Source organism: Pyrus communis, chromosome 14 (genome assembly GCF_963583255.1).
Source record: "Pyrus communis chromosome 14, drPyrComm1.1, whole genome shotgun sequence".
NCBI classification, from domain to species: Eukaryota; Viridiplantae; Streptophyta; class Magnoliopsida; order Rosales; family Rosaceae; genus Pyrus; species Pyrus communis.
Genome location: NC_084816.1, coordinates 8,134,469 through 8,150,070, shown reverse-complemented (window position 1 = coordinate 8,150,070; position 15,602 = coordinate 8,134,469). Strand labels below are relative to the sequence as shown.

General features: G+C 36.1%; 2 protein-coding genes across 2 annotated transcripts; both read left to right on the top strand.

The window, feature by feature from the left end:
• Positions 1 to 4,261: 4,261 nt before the first annotated feature.
• LOC137715559 (large ribosomal subunit protein uL11) lies at positions 4,262 to 5,083 on the top strand. Its single transcript, XM_068454906.1, has one exon. The coding sequence runs from the start codon at positions 4,361 to 4,363 to the stop codon at positions 4,859 to 4,861; it is 501 nt and encodes a 166-aa protein (XP_068311007.1). The 5' UTR covers positions 4,262 to 4,360; the 3' UTR covers positions 4,862 to 5,083.
• Positions 5,084 to 13,464: 8,381 nt separating this feature from the next.
• LOC137715014 (aquaporin PIP2-2) lies at positions 13,465 to 15,414 on the top strand. Its single transcript, XM_068454213.1, has 4 exons — positions 13,465 to 13,856; positions 14,198 to 14,493; positions 14,673 to 14,813; positions 14,958 to 15,414. Exons 1-4 carry the CDS (start codon positions 13,562 to 13,564, stop codon positions 15,069 to 15,071), a joined length of 846 nt encoding a protein of 281 aa, XP_068310314.1. The 5' UTR covers positions 13,465 to 13,561; the 3' UTR covers positions 15,072 to 15,414.
• The last annotated feature ends 188 nt before the right edge of the window (positions 15,415 to 15,602 follow it).

Genomic DNA, 15,602 nt, shown 5'->3' with positions numbered 1-15,602 from the left:
TTTCTCACCCTTCCTGATTGGTCCCTCCTTTTACCCCCCCCCCCCCCCCCCCCCCAAAAAAAAAAAATCTCTGATTGGTCCTAAAAATAATATGATTGGGTGGTTCTAAACCTTGATTGGTTACAATTCCCACATGGTGGGAGTTTTAATCAATCTAATATTCATAGCTTAGTAAAACGACTTTAAATGTCCGTAACTATACCGTTAAAACTTGGACTCGCAAACGGCTTTCGTCTATGCTTTCACAGCTTCGAGATCTATGCGTAGACATTAATTGTGACTTCGAACGGTCAACGAAAGTCAAACATCTTCGCCTCTAAGGGCATTTTCGTAAAATCATTACTTTAAAATTTATAAAACTTAAAATTAGGGACGAGAGTTGTCACAGTTATGATTTTGAGAATAATTTATTCTATTGTTATTCTTTTATATTGATTACTATATATATATATATATATATTTTTTTTTTTTTAACAAAAAATATTATCTATACTAAGGGAGAAGGGGTGGACTTAGCCTCATAATGGGCAAGCAATAATGTGGTTCGAATTCGTCTTTGACGAGAATCGAACCTAAGACCTCTCACTTACAAGCGAAAAGGAATACCACTAGACTGTAGTACTATATAATTTTATATAAGCAAAAAATAAACATATGATTTTATGGCACTAATTTTAGTTAGCCCACCCAAGAAAAAAATCCACACACCCTTGAGTTCCAAACAAATTTAAATACGTTGATTTTCATAATAAAAGAATTCCATTATAATCACCCTTCAACTTAGATTATTACTTGTGAGATAGTGTTGCTGTATTATTGGTTAATAAGACGAGTGAGAGTCTCTATCTATTAAAAGGCATGGAGGAGGAGAGGGTGAGAAGGCCTAACAGCTAGGGTTTCACTTTCATGGCATAAAGTTGATGTAAGTTGTGGGCCGTTGGATTGATACGTAACCCCTTTGAAGCATTCTAGTAGAGCCTAGCTTAGCCGAGTGTGTTTGGATAATGACATTTTATGAGAGTGATTGGATAGGAGAGGGTGATTTCCTTATCCAAAGTTGGGTTGTAACTTGCAACTTTGAAGCTCCTTTATGCACCCTTATTTTCCTTTGAATGTGATGGTTTTTGCTGTTAAAACGAAATAATTTCTGCATATTTATTTAATTTTTATGGAAATATCTGTTTATTTCAGTCTCTTGATTTTTTTTTAAATTTATTTGATGCTAAAGTTGAAATAAACATAAATGTGCAAATATATATATATATATATATATTGCAGAAATCACTCTCGTCTAATAATGACTCATTTTATAGAATGATTCATTTTGGAGTTTAATTGATCAATAAACTTGTTTTTTTTCTTTCTTTATTAGTGATGTGGGATGAAGGGGAAAGATAAACACATGATCCTCAATATAAGAGGGAATGTTACTTAATTACTTAAGTTATGAGTCATTTGCCAAGGTAACTCAATTTAAGCTCAACCACCGAGATAATCAAGATATTAAGGTAGTGGTAATGATTACAAAGTTTAAATAGTCGTGATATTTGTAAGAGTAGCTAGCAACCTTCTCATATGGGTCTTCTCAATTTACCATTTCGGGTTTTTCTCTAATGTTGCGTAATACTCTAAGTCATCTATTTTCTAAATCATAAATCTCTGCAATGTTTACAAAATCTAAAATGGCTTGCTTATCAAACAATTAACCGTTAAAGAGGCGAACCATGCTTCTCACTTGAATATTTGTAATAGAGGTGCAACTCGGGCGGGTTGGAAGGTCAATCCAACCCTAACCCAACTTTTACAATTCGGGATCGGGTTCGGGTTGGGTTTTAATCGGGTTTAATCCGGTTCGGATTTATTTGGGTTAGGTTCGGGTTGCCCAACTTTTTCAAAATTAAAATTCAATTCCGCAAATTGTATCCGTTATAAATTTAAACTAAATATGAATGTTTCAACCATGCAAGGTTTGAATTAAAATACAAGAAATACCAAAACTAGTACCAACTTGGACATTTGCTACCGTATATAATGTGAATTCAACTTGTAATCCAAGATGGTGATTCGGTTACCAGAATTCAAGGCTTGATTAACTAAAGTTCCTCAGGTTTAGCAATTTGATGGAAGTCTCAAATTAAATGTAACGCTATAACCATTTTATATGAATATGAAAGAAAGGTTCAGGCACGACATACTTGCTAAAGGCCACGACCAAGATCATATGTTGTAGAGGAACTTACAGAAACTTCGCATACCCCAATATTTTCAAATGTGTCATCACCTGTAATAAAGATTTTCTGCACACCTGCTTGTTCAGGTTTAAATCGGGTTGGGTTCGGGTGGGTTATAACTAAAAAAAATACCTGCTGGTTCAGGTTTAAAGTCGGGTTGAACATGAGCCGGTTCGGGTTGGCCCAACCAAAGTTGCACTCCTAATTTGTAAGGTTGACATCGTTAATTAAACCATTAATTAATCGGTCTAATTTTATTTTACATAATTGATATTTATAGAATGACCTAGAAATTAAATGGTGTCGACCATCAAACACTGTAAGATAAAAAAGAGAGCAGAAAATGAGAATATTCGAATGAAAAAATTACTAACGTTCCCGAATAGTAAAGGAAAGATAGTGATGGTCGTTCTAGAATTGTGATAGTAGTGTGGATTTTTATGTCAAGTTATTTCAATCATTTCACCGTGAGAAATTCTAAACTAAAAATGAAACCCTAACTGCAACTTCCAAACTCTCTCCCCACCATTATTTGTTTTTGGCAATTGAAATGACCCCAATACGATCAAATCCCAGTGTCCCACACTAAAAAATGACTCTTTTTCATTCAAATAAAGCCGATCTTTTCTCTTGATAATTCAGTTAAATAATTCGTTCAGGAGTTGAAAGAACAATGATAGACCTGCCTTTTCCCCTTTGATACAAGTAGTAACGGAGGATAACGAATTAAACAGAGAAATACAAATGTAAGCTCTAAGGCAAGAAGTACGGATGTAAGCTCTAACACGCTTAATCACTTGAGATATAAACTCCTTTACATGATAACCCAATTTAAGCAAAGATAATCGAGGTAGACCGAGACAGGTTGCGATAACAGTTGCAAAACAAAGACAGGTTGAATCTCGACGTGAGGATATTTGTGTAAACAGGCTAACGGCTGTAGTTTTACTACTTGAGCTCAGCAGCAGCACCAGGTTTCTGGTACAGAGGTGAGTGTGGACTCTTGTGCATGGGTTTTGTGAGAGTGATAGCATCACTTTTTTGATCGACAAAAATACAAGAGAGTCCTGCTGTGTGTGGTATGACATCAAATCAACCAAGAAAACTTTCAACTAAGGTGAGCTTCGTTAACAAGACCGAAAGTTGTTGTAGTGCACGACTGAAATATCAAAACATTCTAATGCAGCAAAATACTTCAAACAATTAGAAAATACCGAATTAGATTGGCAGTGACAGAGCTACGTTCCCCAAGACACAAAACTTCGCAGTTCGACGTTTACATGGCTGAAACACGTTGATTATAAAAATGCTTATCTCCTTTGAATATAGCCTGATACTGATTCGGCGCACCTATATTTTTATGAATATAGTCAAGGCTGCTGAACCTCTTGTTGGTTAGAACTTTGCACTGATCAAGCCAACCTTGCATTCAGGTTCTAGAATCCAAGGCCGAGAAGTGTTCCTTCTTTGGCTGTAATTGCTCGAGTACAGAAGTCAGCAACGCATTCAACATTACCACCCCTACATCTATTCTACTCGTCCAGCCGAGCTTGGTCATGAATTGACATGCTCGCATTCATAAGAAGAATCTAGTTAGCTCATAATTGCTCGGCCTCGAGCTACATAGGCATTGCAATTTCTAAAGTCAACAACACTGCACTGATGAAAACTCTTAAACTCCGATATGCGAGATAAAGAGAGTTACCCCCTTCCTTAATTTTAAGTTGTTGATCACGAAAAGGCTGGACGGAGAGTAACTCAACGGCAAAATATGAAAGGCAATCAGGCAAATATAAAAAAAGGCTGGACGGAGAGTAACACAACGGCAAAATATGAAAGGCAATTAGGCAAATAGAATAAAGCCCAATGACAGTAGGTCAAGTCTAAGTAGTGGTTTTACCAGGCCCAAACCCAATTTAAGGAAGAGCCCTACAAAAAGCCCAAATTGCCACAGACAACTCTACGTAAAACTTAACTTTCCGCAAACACCAGGGCCAATTCCGACATTTTAAAATATCAATCCCTGCAAAACCCTAGCATATAATTCACAGCATTTCCCACTCTCCGTCTGTCGCCTTTGTTGAAAACCCTAGCATTTCACTCTTTGTCCTTCGCCATTATCTGCAACAATGCCGCCAAAGTTCGATCCCTCACAGGTCGTCGATGTATACGTCCGCGTTACCGGCGGGGAGGTCGGCGCCGCCAGTTCCCTCGCCCCAAAGATCGGTCCCCTGGGTCTCTCCCCAAAGAAGATCGGAGAAGACATCGCCAAGGAGACCGCCAAGGACTGGAAGGGTCTCCGTGTCACCGTCAAGCTCACCGTCCAGAACAGGCAAGCCAAGGTCTCGGTGGTGCCGTCGGCGGCTGCCCTGGTAATCAAGGCCTTGAAGGAGCCCGAGCGCGATCGCAAGAAGACCAAGAACATCAAGCACAGCGGCAACATCTCCCTCGATGACGTCATCGAGATAGCCAAGGTTATGAGGAACAGATCCATGGCCAAGGAGCTCGCCGGCACGGTGAAGGAGATTCTCGGAACCTGCGTCTCGGTGGGCTGCACGGTCGACGGCAAGGACCCCAAGGATTTGCAACAGGAGATCGCCGACGGTGACGTCGAGATCCCTCTCGATTGAGCTGCTGCTTCAGGGAAGCTCTCTCTTTTACTTTAGCTGAATTAAATTTTTGTTTTGGAGTGTATGCCATTTCGGATAATTTGGGATTAATTTTGAGCACGTTGTTAAGATCATTAATCACACTTTTTCATGGTAATTTAGATGAGTTGCGGGATTTCGAGTCCTATTTCGTGCCGTTGTTTGCTTCACCTGTTTTGGTTCAAGCATTTGTATTGAATTTTCTTTCTGTGTTTTAAAAAACCCCTTGTTTGCACCCCTAGTTGTATCTCGAACTACCAACACAACGCCAATCGAACTATTAGTTCAAGTGTATCTTGTCATTTCCCCTACCAATTCTTCTGTTTTTTGCAACATGTTTACTGTATGTTTTGAATTTCACTTCTGAAAGCCTTGTCTCTCACCCGACATCGCAATGCGCACCTCCTTAAGCATTGTTTCTTTTTACCTTTTCTGTTGTAGAAGTAGTACTACTGCGTGCGGCTTGCATTTGACATCTAGAATCCTTGTTAGGACATGCTACCCCTAATTGGATGGAATGCTGTTGAGATAATATTTTTCAGAGAGGCTGAATCCCTATGATTTCGGGTGCTCTTGGATACTAATCCGATATGTAAAATCAAGTCTTACCTCCGAAAATCGGATGTAGATTTTGTTGTGTGGATCTTTGGCATCCAGGTGTTTGTTAAATCCAAACTGTACTGATTTTTGCTCTCTTTTCTACACCATTTTATGGCCTTTAGATTGAATAAATCTTAGGAGAATCGATGAACGGGTTGTTTTGAGGTCAATTCCCAACCTAAAACATACCTTGTATAGATTGACCGAAAAAGAACGCACCATCTAGAAAAGTTCACACTTTTTAGGTCGAACCTTGTAGCAATTAGGCATAAATTTGGCCAACCTATTTTATGTTCATTACCCCAATGATAGGAAGATGCAAGGGATAATTAGAATTCTGTTGCTAAATTTGCTTGTTTAGCCTCCTCCTAAGTTGGGCTTTTGCCTAAACACACAACCTATATAAATCCTCAAACCCCTCAAATCTAAACCCACTCAAAACCCCATTTCTCAAATCCCTTGTTATCCTTTCCCTTTCCCATCCTCCTCTCTCCTTCTCAACCTTAAAACCCAAAAGGAGAAAGAGAGGCATCCATTTACCTAAAATCTTCTCCACATCACAAAAGCATACAAATTTCGACATCAAAACCTACGATTTCGCTTCAATTTTGCTTAACAAGCTATGAAGATGGTAAGTTACAAACTAGCAATGCCCAAGGAGCTCGTGCATACGAGGAAGCCTTGGATTGAGGTTGCACCGCCCCTTCTTGATTTTCCATGGAAGGGTTCTAGCTCTCCGAAATTGGAGACGATTCTCGAGGAGCGAGTGGAAGAGTATAACGACGACGACGATTAGTGTTCTTGGTTTTGCTTTGAGGAATTCTTTCCCTTTGTTTTGAAGGGGAAGTTTGTGCTGGAGAATGGAGATAGCGTCCTCGTTCAGGAATTGAATGAGAGATGACAATTATTTGAGATGATGGCTTGCAATTGTCAGCCACTCTTGGATAATTGGTATGTGTGTTTTTTATGTACATTTGTGAATATATTTTAATCACTTGTGCATCAATGGTATCCAACTATTCTATAATTTGTGAATATATTTTAATACTCACAAAAATAGCTTTAAATTTTGATTTTAGTTTAAAAAAAATGAAAAATGAAAAATGAAACAGTGAGCAAACAAGTTCTTAATTTCCATTTTTCCACTTGCAATAATTTATCTACATCATGAAAATTTCTTAAATCTTCAGATAATGATCATCTTTACAAAAAATCATTTGAATTGTATATTGTTTAGTCATCCAAAATGTATTAAATAAATCAACGATGTATGTAGGTATTAAGTAACATATTCATGATGAGCCGTTGTTTTATTTGGTACTTGCATTCCTTACGGTGAAGATACGTTATTTGCAAGTGAGGGAATGAATTCATCCTCAAAGTAGGGAATGCAAGTATTATCTTTTTTTTTCTTAAGAATTGTTATTGACGCTTCAAAAATCTCATTGTATACTTCTCACAATTGTATTTTTTTTTTTAAATATAGAAAATTTGGAGTGTTGAGATTTTTGAAGTACCAATAATAATAATAATTCCTTTTTTTATGTCACTATTAGAGCAAGAGTTGTTTCTCGTATCATTTTAAAAAAAATTGGTTAGGTCAATACCTTGATTTTGTAGAAAGAAAATTTTATTTGAACCCGTACAACATTTTTCTACACCCAATTTACTTTCTACACGCAAATTTTTTTTAATTAAACTATCAATATCTCTTTAAACCCAAATTTATTACCTAAAATACCCTCACAAATCCAATTCAATATGTAAATTTATTTTTACACCTATTTAGAAAATAAAAACCTAAGATCATGTCTTGCAATTCATTCAAGGCGTAAAGAAAGCAATCAAATCAATGAGGTTTACAACAATATGTGAGTGATCATTGAAAAGGGGTAATTGGTTCATCGGTTTATCTGACTAATTCATCACTTACACATTGTAGTCTCTCTCTCTCTCTCTCTCTCTCTCTCCAATGACATTTCACCCATGAATGTTCTGCAACTCATTCAATCTTAATACAAACTAGGTTTATGTAACTCGATACTAAATTTTCCTGTCAATGATTGATTGGGCAACCTTTCCCTGTTATCCAATCTATTCTCAACCTCTCCCTACTATCTAATCGATGTTGTTGCGAAGAAAGCTGGGATTGATCTTAGCAAGTTATGATTCTTGGTTTTATTGTTTTTCTATTGTAGGGCATGCCTGATCACTAATCAAACTACTTTTTGTTTCTATTCTACCCAAATATTGTGTTCAATCTTGATTGAGCTTTAGTTTTCATTACTGCAGCCTACAAGTTCTTGGCTCTCTATAATGAATGTGTAGTGCATTAAGTCTATTTCTACAAGTGCAATATAGTTGTGTTGTTTTTTTATTTTTTATTTTTTTTATATCTAAAATATAACATATCTATCAAATTTTTTTTTAATCATTTTCAAGAGCCACAATATTATTAGTGGGTTTATTAATAAATTTCAATTTTACTGTTATTTTCATCTTGTACTTGATGGTAATTATATAATAGGATAAAAAAGAAAATTACATTTAAAATTTAAGTTGGTTGTAGAGTGATTTTCTATGGGTTCAAATAAAATTTCTCAAGAATCATAGAATAACTAATTTTTTTTTTATATTAATTAATTTCACAGTACAATGTTGTAAAATCATTAAAACATCAAATTTTACTTAAAAAGAGAGTTGGATATTTTTTAAAGGGTAAAGTACAAAAAACTATATCAACTATTGGTGTCATAACACTTTCATACCTTATCTTTTAAAATTGACAATGTCATACCTCATCTTTAGAATTTGTGCCAATGATATACCTTCCGTTAGCTTGGCATAAATTTCTCAGTTAAATGTTGATGTGGCTTGATCAGATGCCTCTTTTCTATTAAAAAAAATCATTTAATATTTTTTAAATATTAAAATAATAAAGAAAAGTTATATTAAAAAAAAAAAAAAAACAACACTCAGTTCGTCCCCTCCCCCCCCTTCTCTCTCTTCTCCCCATCTTCATCTTCTTCCCCCTTCCTGTAACTGCAACCTAGAAAAAAGAAGAGGGAAAAAAAAAAAAAAAACCAATTTGTCTTCCCCGCTTCTCACCTCGCTTCTCCCCGCACCCACTCTCTGCACCCAACCTCCCCACCTTCACACCCACCCTCTGCACCCAACCTCGCACCCACTACCTGCAACCCAAAAAAAAAAAAAGCCCAGATCCCATTGAGATGGAATTGGAAAACCTTCGCCAGGCCGATTCTGAAGGTTGAGAACCTGGACGAGGGTGGGTGCCCCGGGGGGGGGGGGAAGGACGAATTGGGGTTCCTTTTTTTATTTCCTTATCTTTCTTTTCTTCTTCTTCTGCAGGTTGGGTGGGGCGGTGGCAGGGGGGACAGACGAACTGGGTTTTGTTTTTGGGGTTGCAGGTAGTGAGTACGAGGGTGGGTGCGTGTTTAGGGAAGACAGGAGGGGGGAAGAAAGGAAGGGGGGTCGGGGAAAATCACGAGTGGGAGGGGGTGGCGAAGATAAATTGGTTTTTTTTTCCTTCTTCTTTTTTCTGGGTTGCATGAAGGGCTGGAAGGGGAAGAAGATGAAGATGGGGGAGAAGAGAGAGACGGGGGGTGGGGAAAGGGGACGTGAGGGTTTTTTTTTTAAATTTTAAATTTTAATTTTTTTTAACTTTTCTTTATTATTTTAATATTTAAAAATTATTAAATGATATTTTTTTATTTTTAATAATATTTTATTAAATTTTTAATAGAAAATGTGTCCGGATCAAACCACGTCAACATTTAACTAAGAAATAAACGGCCAAGCTAACGGAAGGTATAAAATTGGCACAAATTCTAAAGATGAGGTATGACATTGTCAATTTTAAAAGATGAGGTATGAAAGTGTCGTAACATCTATAGTTGAGATAGTTTTTTTGTATTTTATCCTTTTTTAAATGGGTGAAGCCCATTTTGTACCTTCCGTATTTTAAATAGCATTCTGGCTCTTTTGTATTTAACCATACGATTTATATCGGTCCAAAGCCCAAAAGTATAAAAACAAAATAGAAAATTACAAAATATGTAGTTTTGGTGTAGATATGGGTAACATTATTGGTTTGAATGGACCTTCACTTAAAAGTGCCACAGCGAAGAAGCACACAATTTTAAGGATTTCTACCCAATCCTCATAATCAGCACATTTCACGTATGGACAAAGTCAAAGAACGTGACCTGGTGAATTAGATGAAACATTTCATGTGAGGAACAATACTAACGTATAGGTATTAAAATGAAACAAAGTCTATTTATTGATATCTCTAGGAAATTATAGACATATGCTTATTCTATCTCAAATAAACTTATTGATATATCTAGGAAATTATAGACATATGCTTATTCTATCTCAAATAAACTTACTAATAGTCATGGTTTTATTGGGCAAGCAAAATCTGAATATCTCTCTAGCTTGCATAAAGATCTCTCCCAGAAAAAAAAAAAGTAATGGAAGCTGGAGAAACGCGTTTAAAGCTATGGTACACAACATCACCAACTATCTGCCAAGGTTTTCACTTCATAAAGTTCATGAGTTGCATCGACTTGATGGCAAGTTAGTTAATCCAAGCTTTTCATAATTAGGGGGAGATATCGTCAGGGCAAGCGTCTAAGAAAAATCAATCGAAGAGTTGGGCCATCCAAGGGGGAGTGTTGTAAATATGGATATCATTATTTGGTTTGAATGGACCTTCACGTATAGACAAAGTCAAAGAAAGTGGATCAGTGGAGAGGCACACAATTTCAAGGATTTCTACCCAATCCTCATAATAAGCACATCTCACAATTCCTATATGATGGTCAATATTAAGTCACCAATAAAACATAAGCAGTAGAAGAAGAAGAAGTTACACAATCTATTGTTTCCATTGCCTTTGTAATTTCAGTTTGGTAATGAGAGAGACTACTACTACCGTCCCTCATAAATATTGTCGAACCTCATAAATATTGTGTCTTATTTAATTTATGTTCCTACACACATACCTCAATTTCACAACAAGTTTCAAATTTTTTTATTTAAACTGAGTGCTATTTATCTATTTTTCTCATACAGATAAGAGTAAAAGGAAAATAAACCAAACCTAAAATCTCAAGCTCAAACATAAATGCTCTCAATCAATTGAGTTACAAAATTCTTGTACCGGATAAGCCGACAAAGGGCACAATACCCGTCTGGTAGGGTTAGCCAAAATGCCTTCTCAATTGTATGCCACTTAAACATGCTGGAAAAAGGAGCTTGGAGCAAATAAAAGGATACACCATTACTTTCCTTCTCCAAAGTCTTTAGATTTGAGCTCTCCCTGCCTCCTAGTCTATTTCACTTCTTATTTTCTGCTCAACAGCCCTCTCTAGTCTGTTGTCAAGATATTTTTAGGACTAATTTTTGCATTAGGTCACCATCAACCATTAAGCAATCACTCAAACATATGTCTAAATCATGGACTAAAAAATTTGGGGGAGGCACCGGCCAATGAGGGGTCACTTGCAGCCACACAAAAGCCAAGAACACAAACCAAGTTTTCTTTCAATTACATCATCCACTTTCGAGTTTTGGACAAGTGTTTCATTTTTAGCCATACTTTCAAGGACAATATTGAAAGTTGAAAACAAAACGTGGAATTTTGGATCGGGGAATCAGGATTTGGGGAATGTCAGATTGTCGATTGGAAAAATCAAAAGGGGTTGTAGTTATATTATAGTGGGGCGGCCAGGGTTGTCAATTCATGGCATCCACATTTTACCAAAAGTATAAATTAAAGCAAAAATTAGGAAAAGAATTTGAAAACTTTGAGTTTTAATGATAAAGACAAAATAAATAGTAAGTACTAGGATTGACATTTTAGTGTAAAAATATGATTTTTCTTTAAAATGAACAGTACCAAAAATATTTTGTTAAAATTCTCTAAATTAAATGGTTTATCTATTGTGAAGTTGTCATGAGCTATGTATTTTTGCACTATGTTTGGATCCTGAATTTGTTTTATGTAGCTGTAGCCAAACTTGGCTTAGTTATATAAATGAAATATGCAGACTTTTTTTGCCAAATTTTATTTTGGACAGCATCTTAATTTAATATGAATTATGAAGAGCAAAATTTGAAATTAAGCGTAGTGAGATTTGCACGTTACTCTTGTCAATATGTAATTTTTTTTTATAAGGGTAATAGTAGCGCTTTGATTATGAAGAGCGAAATTTGAAATTAAGCGTAATGAGAGTTGGTCGAAAGGCAAGACGAACAAGACTTGTGTCTTCTGATGTATGGTTAAAGTCATATGCATTCATCACTTATATCTAGCCACACAATGATAACATTCTTGTTCTGCAATTTTACAAAACTAACGAGAATCTATACAAAATTTTCAGGATACATACAAAATTCTAAGTCAAATTACAATACCGTATCAACTTAACTTGAAACCATATTGCCCTGAATATATATATTTTTCTTTGGGAGAACTATTGCCCTGAATTTGGTTCTAATGAGTCTAAGGGGGTTTGAGAAAGAAAAACACGATCGGTATGATAATTGCGATGACGAATGGTGCATAACCACCATATATGTATACCATTTGATATTAGGTAGGATCCAGACAAGTTCCTCTGGCAAACCATCATCTGCCAACATATGACAATACGTTTAGGGATAAAATATTCATAAATGAATTAATTAAAACTTTAAGGATAATGTTTTTGTTCCTTATATTATTATTAAATTCTCAATTATAGGCTTCTTATTATATACTATTTTGTAGGTGAGAATTGTTAATTTCTCCAATCTTGCAGGTTCATTTTCTATTGGTTTTCACAATTTGCATGCACGAAAATAAAGAGCAAGAAGAAGAAAAATATTTATACGAGTAATGCTACAATTATCACCTAATTGTACCATCATTTTTATTATTTATCTAATAGACATAGGGCCGGTCAACACATATGGGTCTTATCTCTATTAGAAAGATGATACAACTAGATAGTAAAAATATCATTCTTGTTACGTGAAATTACTATGAAAAAGAAAAGGAATATGAAAGATTGATAAATAATGGGATGGTGATAAATAATGGGATGGTTCTATTCATGGACCTTTTTTTTTTATTACATTTTACACATTCCATCGAATAAATTGAAAATGATCAAATGTCAGAAATTAACATGGGTGTGTAGAAGATAAAAAAGGGTTGTGTGGATAGCACCATCATAAACAATCCTCTTTTGGTAATCTGATACCTTGTTTGTTTAGGTATAAGAAGATATGAGATAGTTAAATCCATTTATTTTCATTCCTTGGATGTTAACACATAAACGAGAATCATACCCACTCCTTTCAAATATTTGGCTGTCAATAAACACATAAACGAGAATGTGAGTGTTATAAGAAGATCCGAGATACTTGGATCCATTTATTTTCACTCCTTAGTTATTAATACATGAACGAAACTCATTCCTTTCAATTTCTTATAACATACATTGTGAGTGAAGATATCCCCCATAAGTACCAATCTACCCAAAGCAACCAAAAAGCAAAATGTGAGTGTAAGCATTAGACCGTTGCCTACACTTTTTGGGGTTGGATGACCGTTTAACATTTACCATTTTGCTTTCAAGCGCATTATTATACCCATTGCATTTGCCAAGTTAAATTGAGTAACACTTATAAATCTACCAATCAACTACCCTTTATTTGTGTCTAGGTGAGTGGCCATCTCTAAAGTGATGAATAAAGGTGAGAAAATAAAGAAACCCTTTTATTTTTAGCAGCCGTTGGAGGACAAGCGGGGGCCCATGCAAGCGAAATCAAGCTAATATGGATTAAGGGCGGCATAAAATAACATAATCATGTATCATTTACTTAAACAATAACATAAAAGTACTTACTTTCCTAATTATTGTTTAGCATACACTAACTCCATCTGCCCCATAAATACCCCTTTACACTCTCACCTCTCAATCCACACTCACAAACCCAAACGATTTCCCTCTTCTCTCATTCCTTGCTAGCCAAAAGCCAAAAGCTGCTTAATTAGTCGCAGAAGCCATGGCAAAAGATATTGAGGGAGCTGAGCACGGTGAGTTTGCCACCAAAGACTACCAGGACCCACCTCCAACCCCCTTGTTTGATGCTGAAGAGCTCACCAAGTGGTCATTTTACAGAGCTGTCATTGCTGAGTTCATTGCCACCCTTCTCTTCCTTTACATCACGGTTTTGACTGTGATTGGCTACAAAAGCCAGAGTGAACTTGACCAATGCGGCGGAGTTGGCATTCTTGGTATCGCTTGGGCCTTCGGTGGCATGATCTTCGTCCTTGTTTACTGCACCGCCGGTATCTCAGGTATGTCTTTTTTTTTTTTTTTCTCTCCCATCCGTCTTTGGCAGAAATAGATGAAAGTGATCCTGAAACTTTAAAAGCACTCTTGGAAGTGTTTGAGATAAACAAAATAACAAATGTCTATGAAATCTCAGACGCACTCGAAAGCACTTCATGAACAAGCATATGATAAGTGCTTTTGGAGTTTGAGTGACTCTAGGATTTCAGAAGTACTTGAACTTTTAGTAAATTTTTGTTAGTGTTTATAATAAAAGCGCTACTAAAAAAAACTGTTACTGACTAAAAGCGCTTTATACAAGTACTTACAACAGAATCTGAGTCTTGTTTTTCTATGACAATTGCAGGAGGACACATTAACCCAGCTGTGACCTTTGGGCTGTTCTTGGCTCGCAAGGTTTCACTGATCAGGGCAGTGTTGTACATCGTAGCGCAGTGTTTGGGTGCCATCTGCGGTGTTGGGTTGGTGAAAGCCTTCCAGAAGTCATACTACGTGAAGTATGGTGGTGGAGCCAACGAGTTGGCTGATGGCTACAACAAGGGCACTGGTTTGGGTGCTGAGATCATCGGTACCTTTGTTCTTGTCTACACCGTCTTCTCAGCCACCGACCCCAAGAGAAATGCCAGAGACTCTCACGTCCCTGTAAGCACATCTCTCACTCAATTGTTAGCTACGAGATTTGAACTTGTGGCCTGATAAATTATAAATTAAGTGTCACTAGACCAAATGATCGTTAACAGTTTTTTATAACTGATAAATTTTGGTTGTGTTTAAGTAAATTTATTGACCATTTATGTTTTTTTTTTCCACCTTAAATTTAGGTTTTGGCACCACTTCCCATTGGATTTGCTGTGTTCATTGTTCACTTGGCCACCATTCCAATCACTGGGACTGGTATCAACCCCGCTAGGAGTTTTGGAGCTGCTGTCATCTACAACAAGGACAAAGCTTGGGATGACCAAGTATGATCTCTCTCAGTTTTCCCATACATATATATATATATATATATTAACTTTATTATATTATTTTCTTTTGTGTACGTAATTGATCAACATCTAATTGGTTCACTAATTATCTTAATTAATTGGTTTTGTTTTATATCTCAGTGGATCTTCTGGCTTGGACCTTTCATTGGAGCTGCCATTGCTGCCTTCTACCACCAATACATTCTGAGAGCAGGAGCCATCAAGGCTCTAGGATCTTTCAGGAGCAATGCTTAATTAATTGATCATTAATTAATTTGATCCATGGTTTTCAAACGGAGATGGTGTTTCTAAAGGAATAACAAAATTGAGGAGTGCAAGTCTGTCATGGTCTCAAAAGGAGAAATTTGAAGGGCTATGGAATTGTAGATAATCATGGTTTTGGGCAAGGGGTGTTATTTTGTATCCCTCTCTTCTTTGTTATCTTTGCTTTGCATGTTTGTGCTATTTTCATTTCTTCTGTGTATCCTTATCTTTTATTATTATTTACTATTTTCTCTTGTTACTTTTTTAAGTGGTGTTGTATTTATATTGGTGCCAGAGAGTGCTAATGAAGTCTGAGTTGTTTCTTTGGTCTCAATCACCTTCTAATGCTTCACATCATGGTTTTCAATTTGCTTGCAAATTAATTAATGAATATTCCTCAACCCAATTATCAGATCCTTATCAGATTAGGTAGAGTTAATTAATCAGGTTTGAAAATGTGATCATTGATTAAGAGATAATGAAAGATAAACTTTAACTTAACTTTATTTAAATGGTGGAATC

Excerpts from the sequence above, each read along its gene's own strand:
- LOC137715559 (XM_068454906.1), top strand. The coding sequence starts at position 4,361 with ATGCCGCCAAAGTTCGATCCCTCACAGGTCGTCGATGTATACGTCCGC.
- LOC137715014 (XM_068454213.1), top strand. The coding sequence starts at position 13,562 with ATGGCAAAAGATATTGAGGGAGCTGAGCACGGTGAGTTTGCCACCAAA. Across the intron at positions 14,494-14,672 it reads CCAGAGACTCTCACGTCCCT|GTTTTGGCACCACTTCCCAT; the intron begins GTAAGCACATCT and ends CCTTAAATTTAG. Across the intron at positions 14,814-14,957 it reads ACAAAGCTTGGGATGACCAA|TGGATCTTCTGGCTTGGACC; the intron begins GTATGATCTCTC and ends TTTATATCTCAG.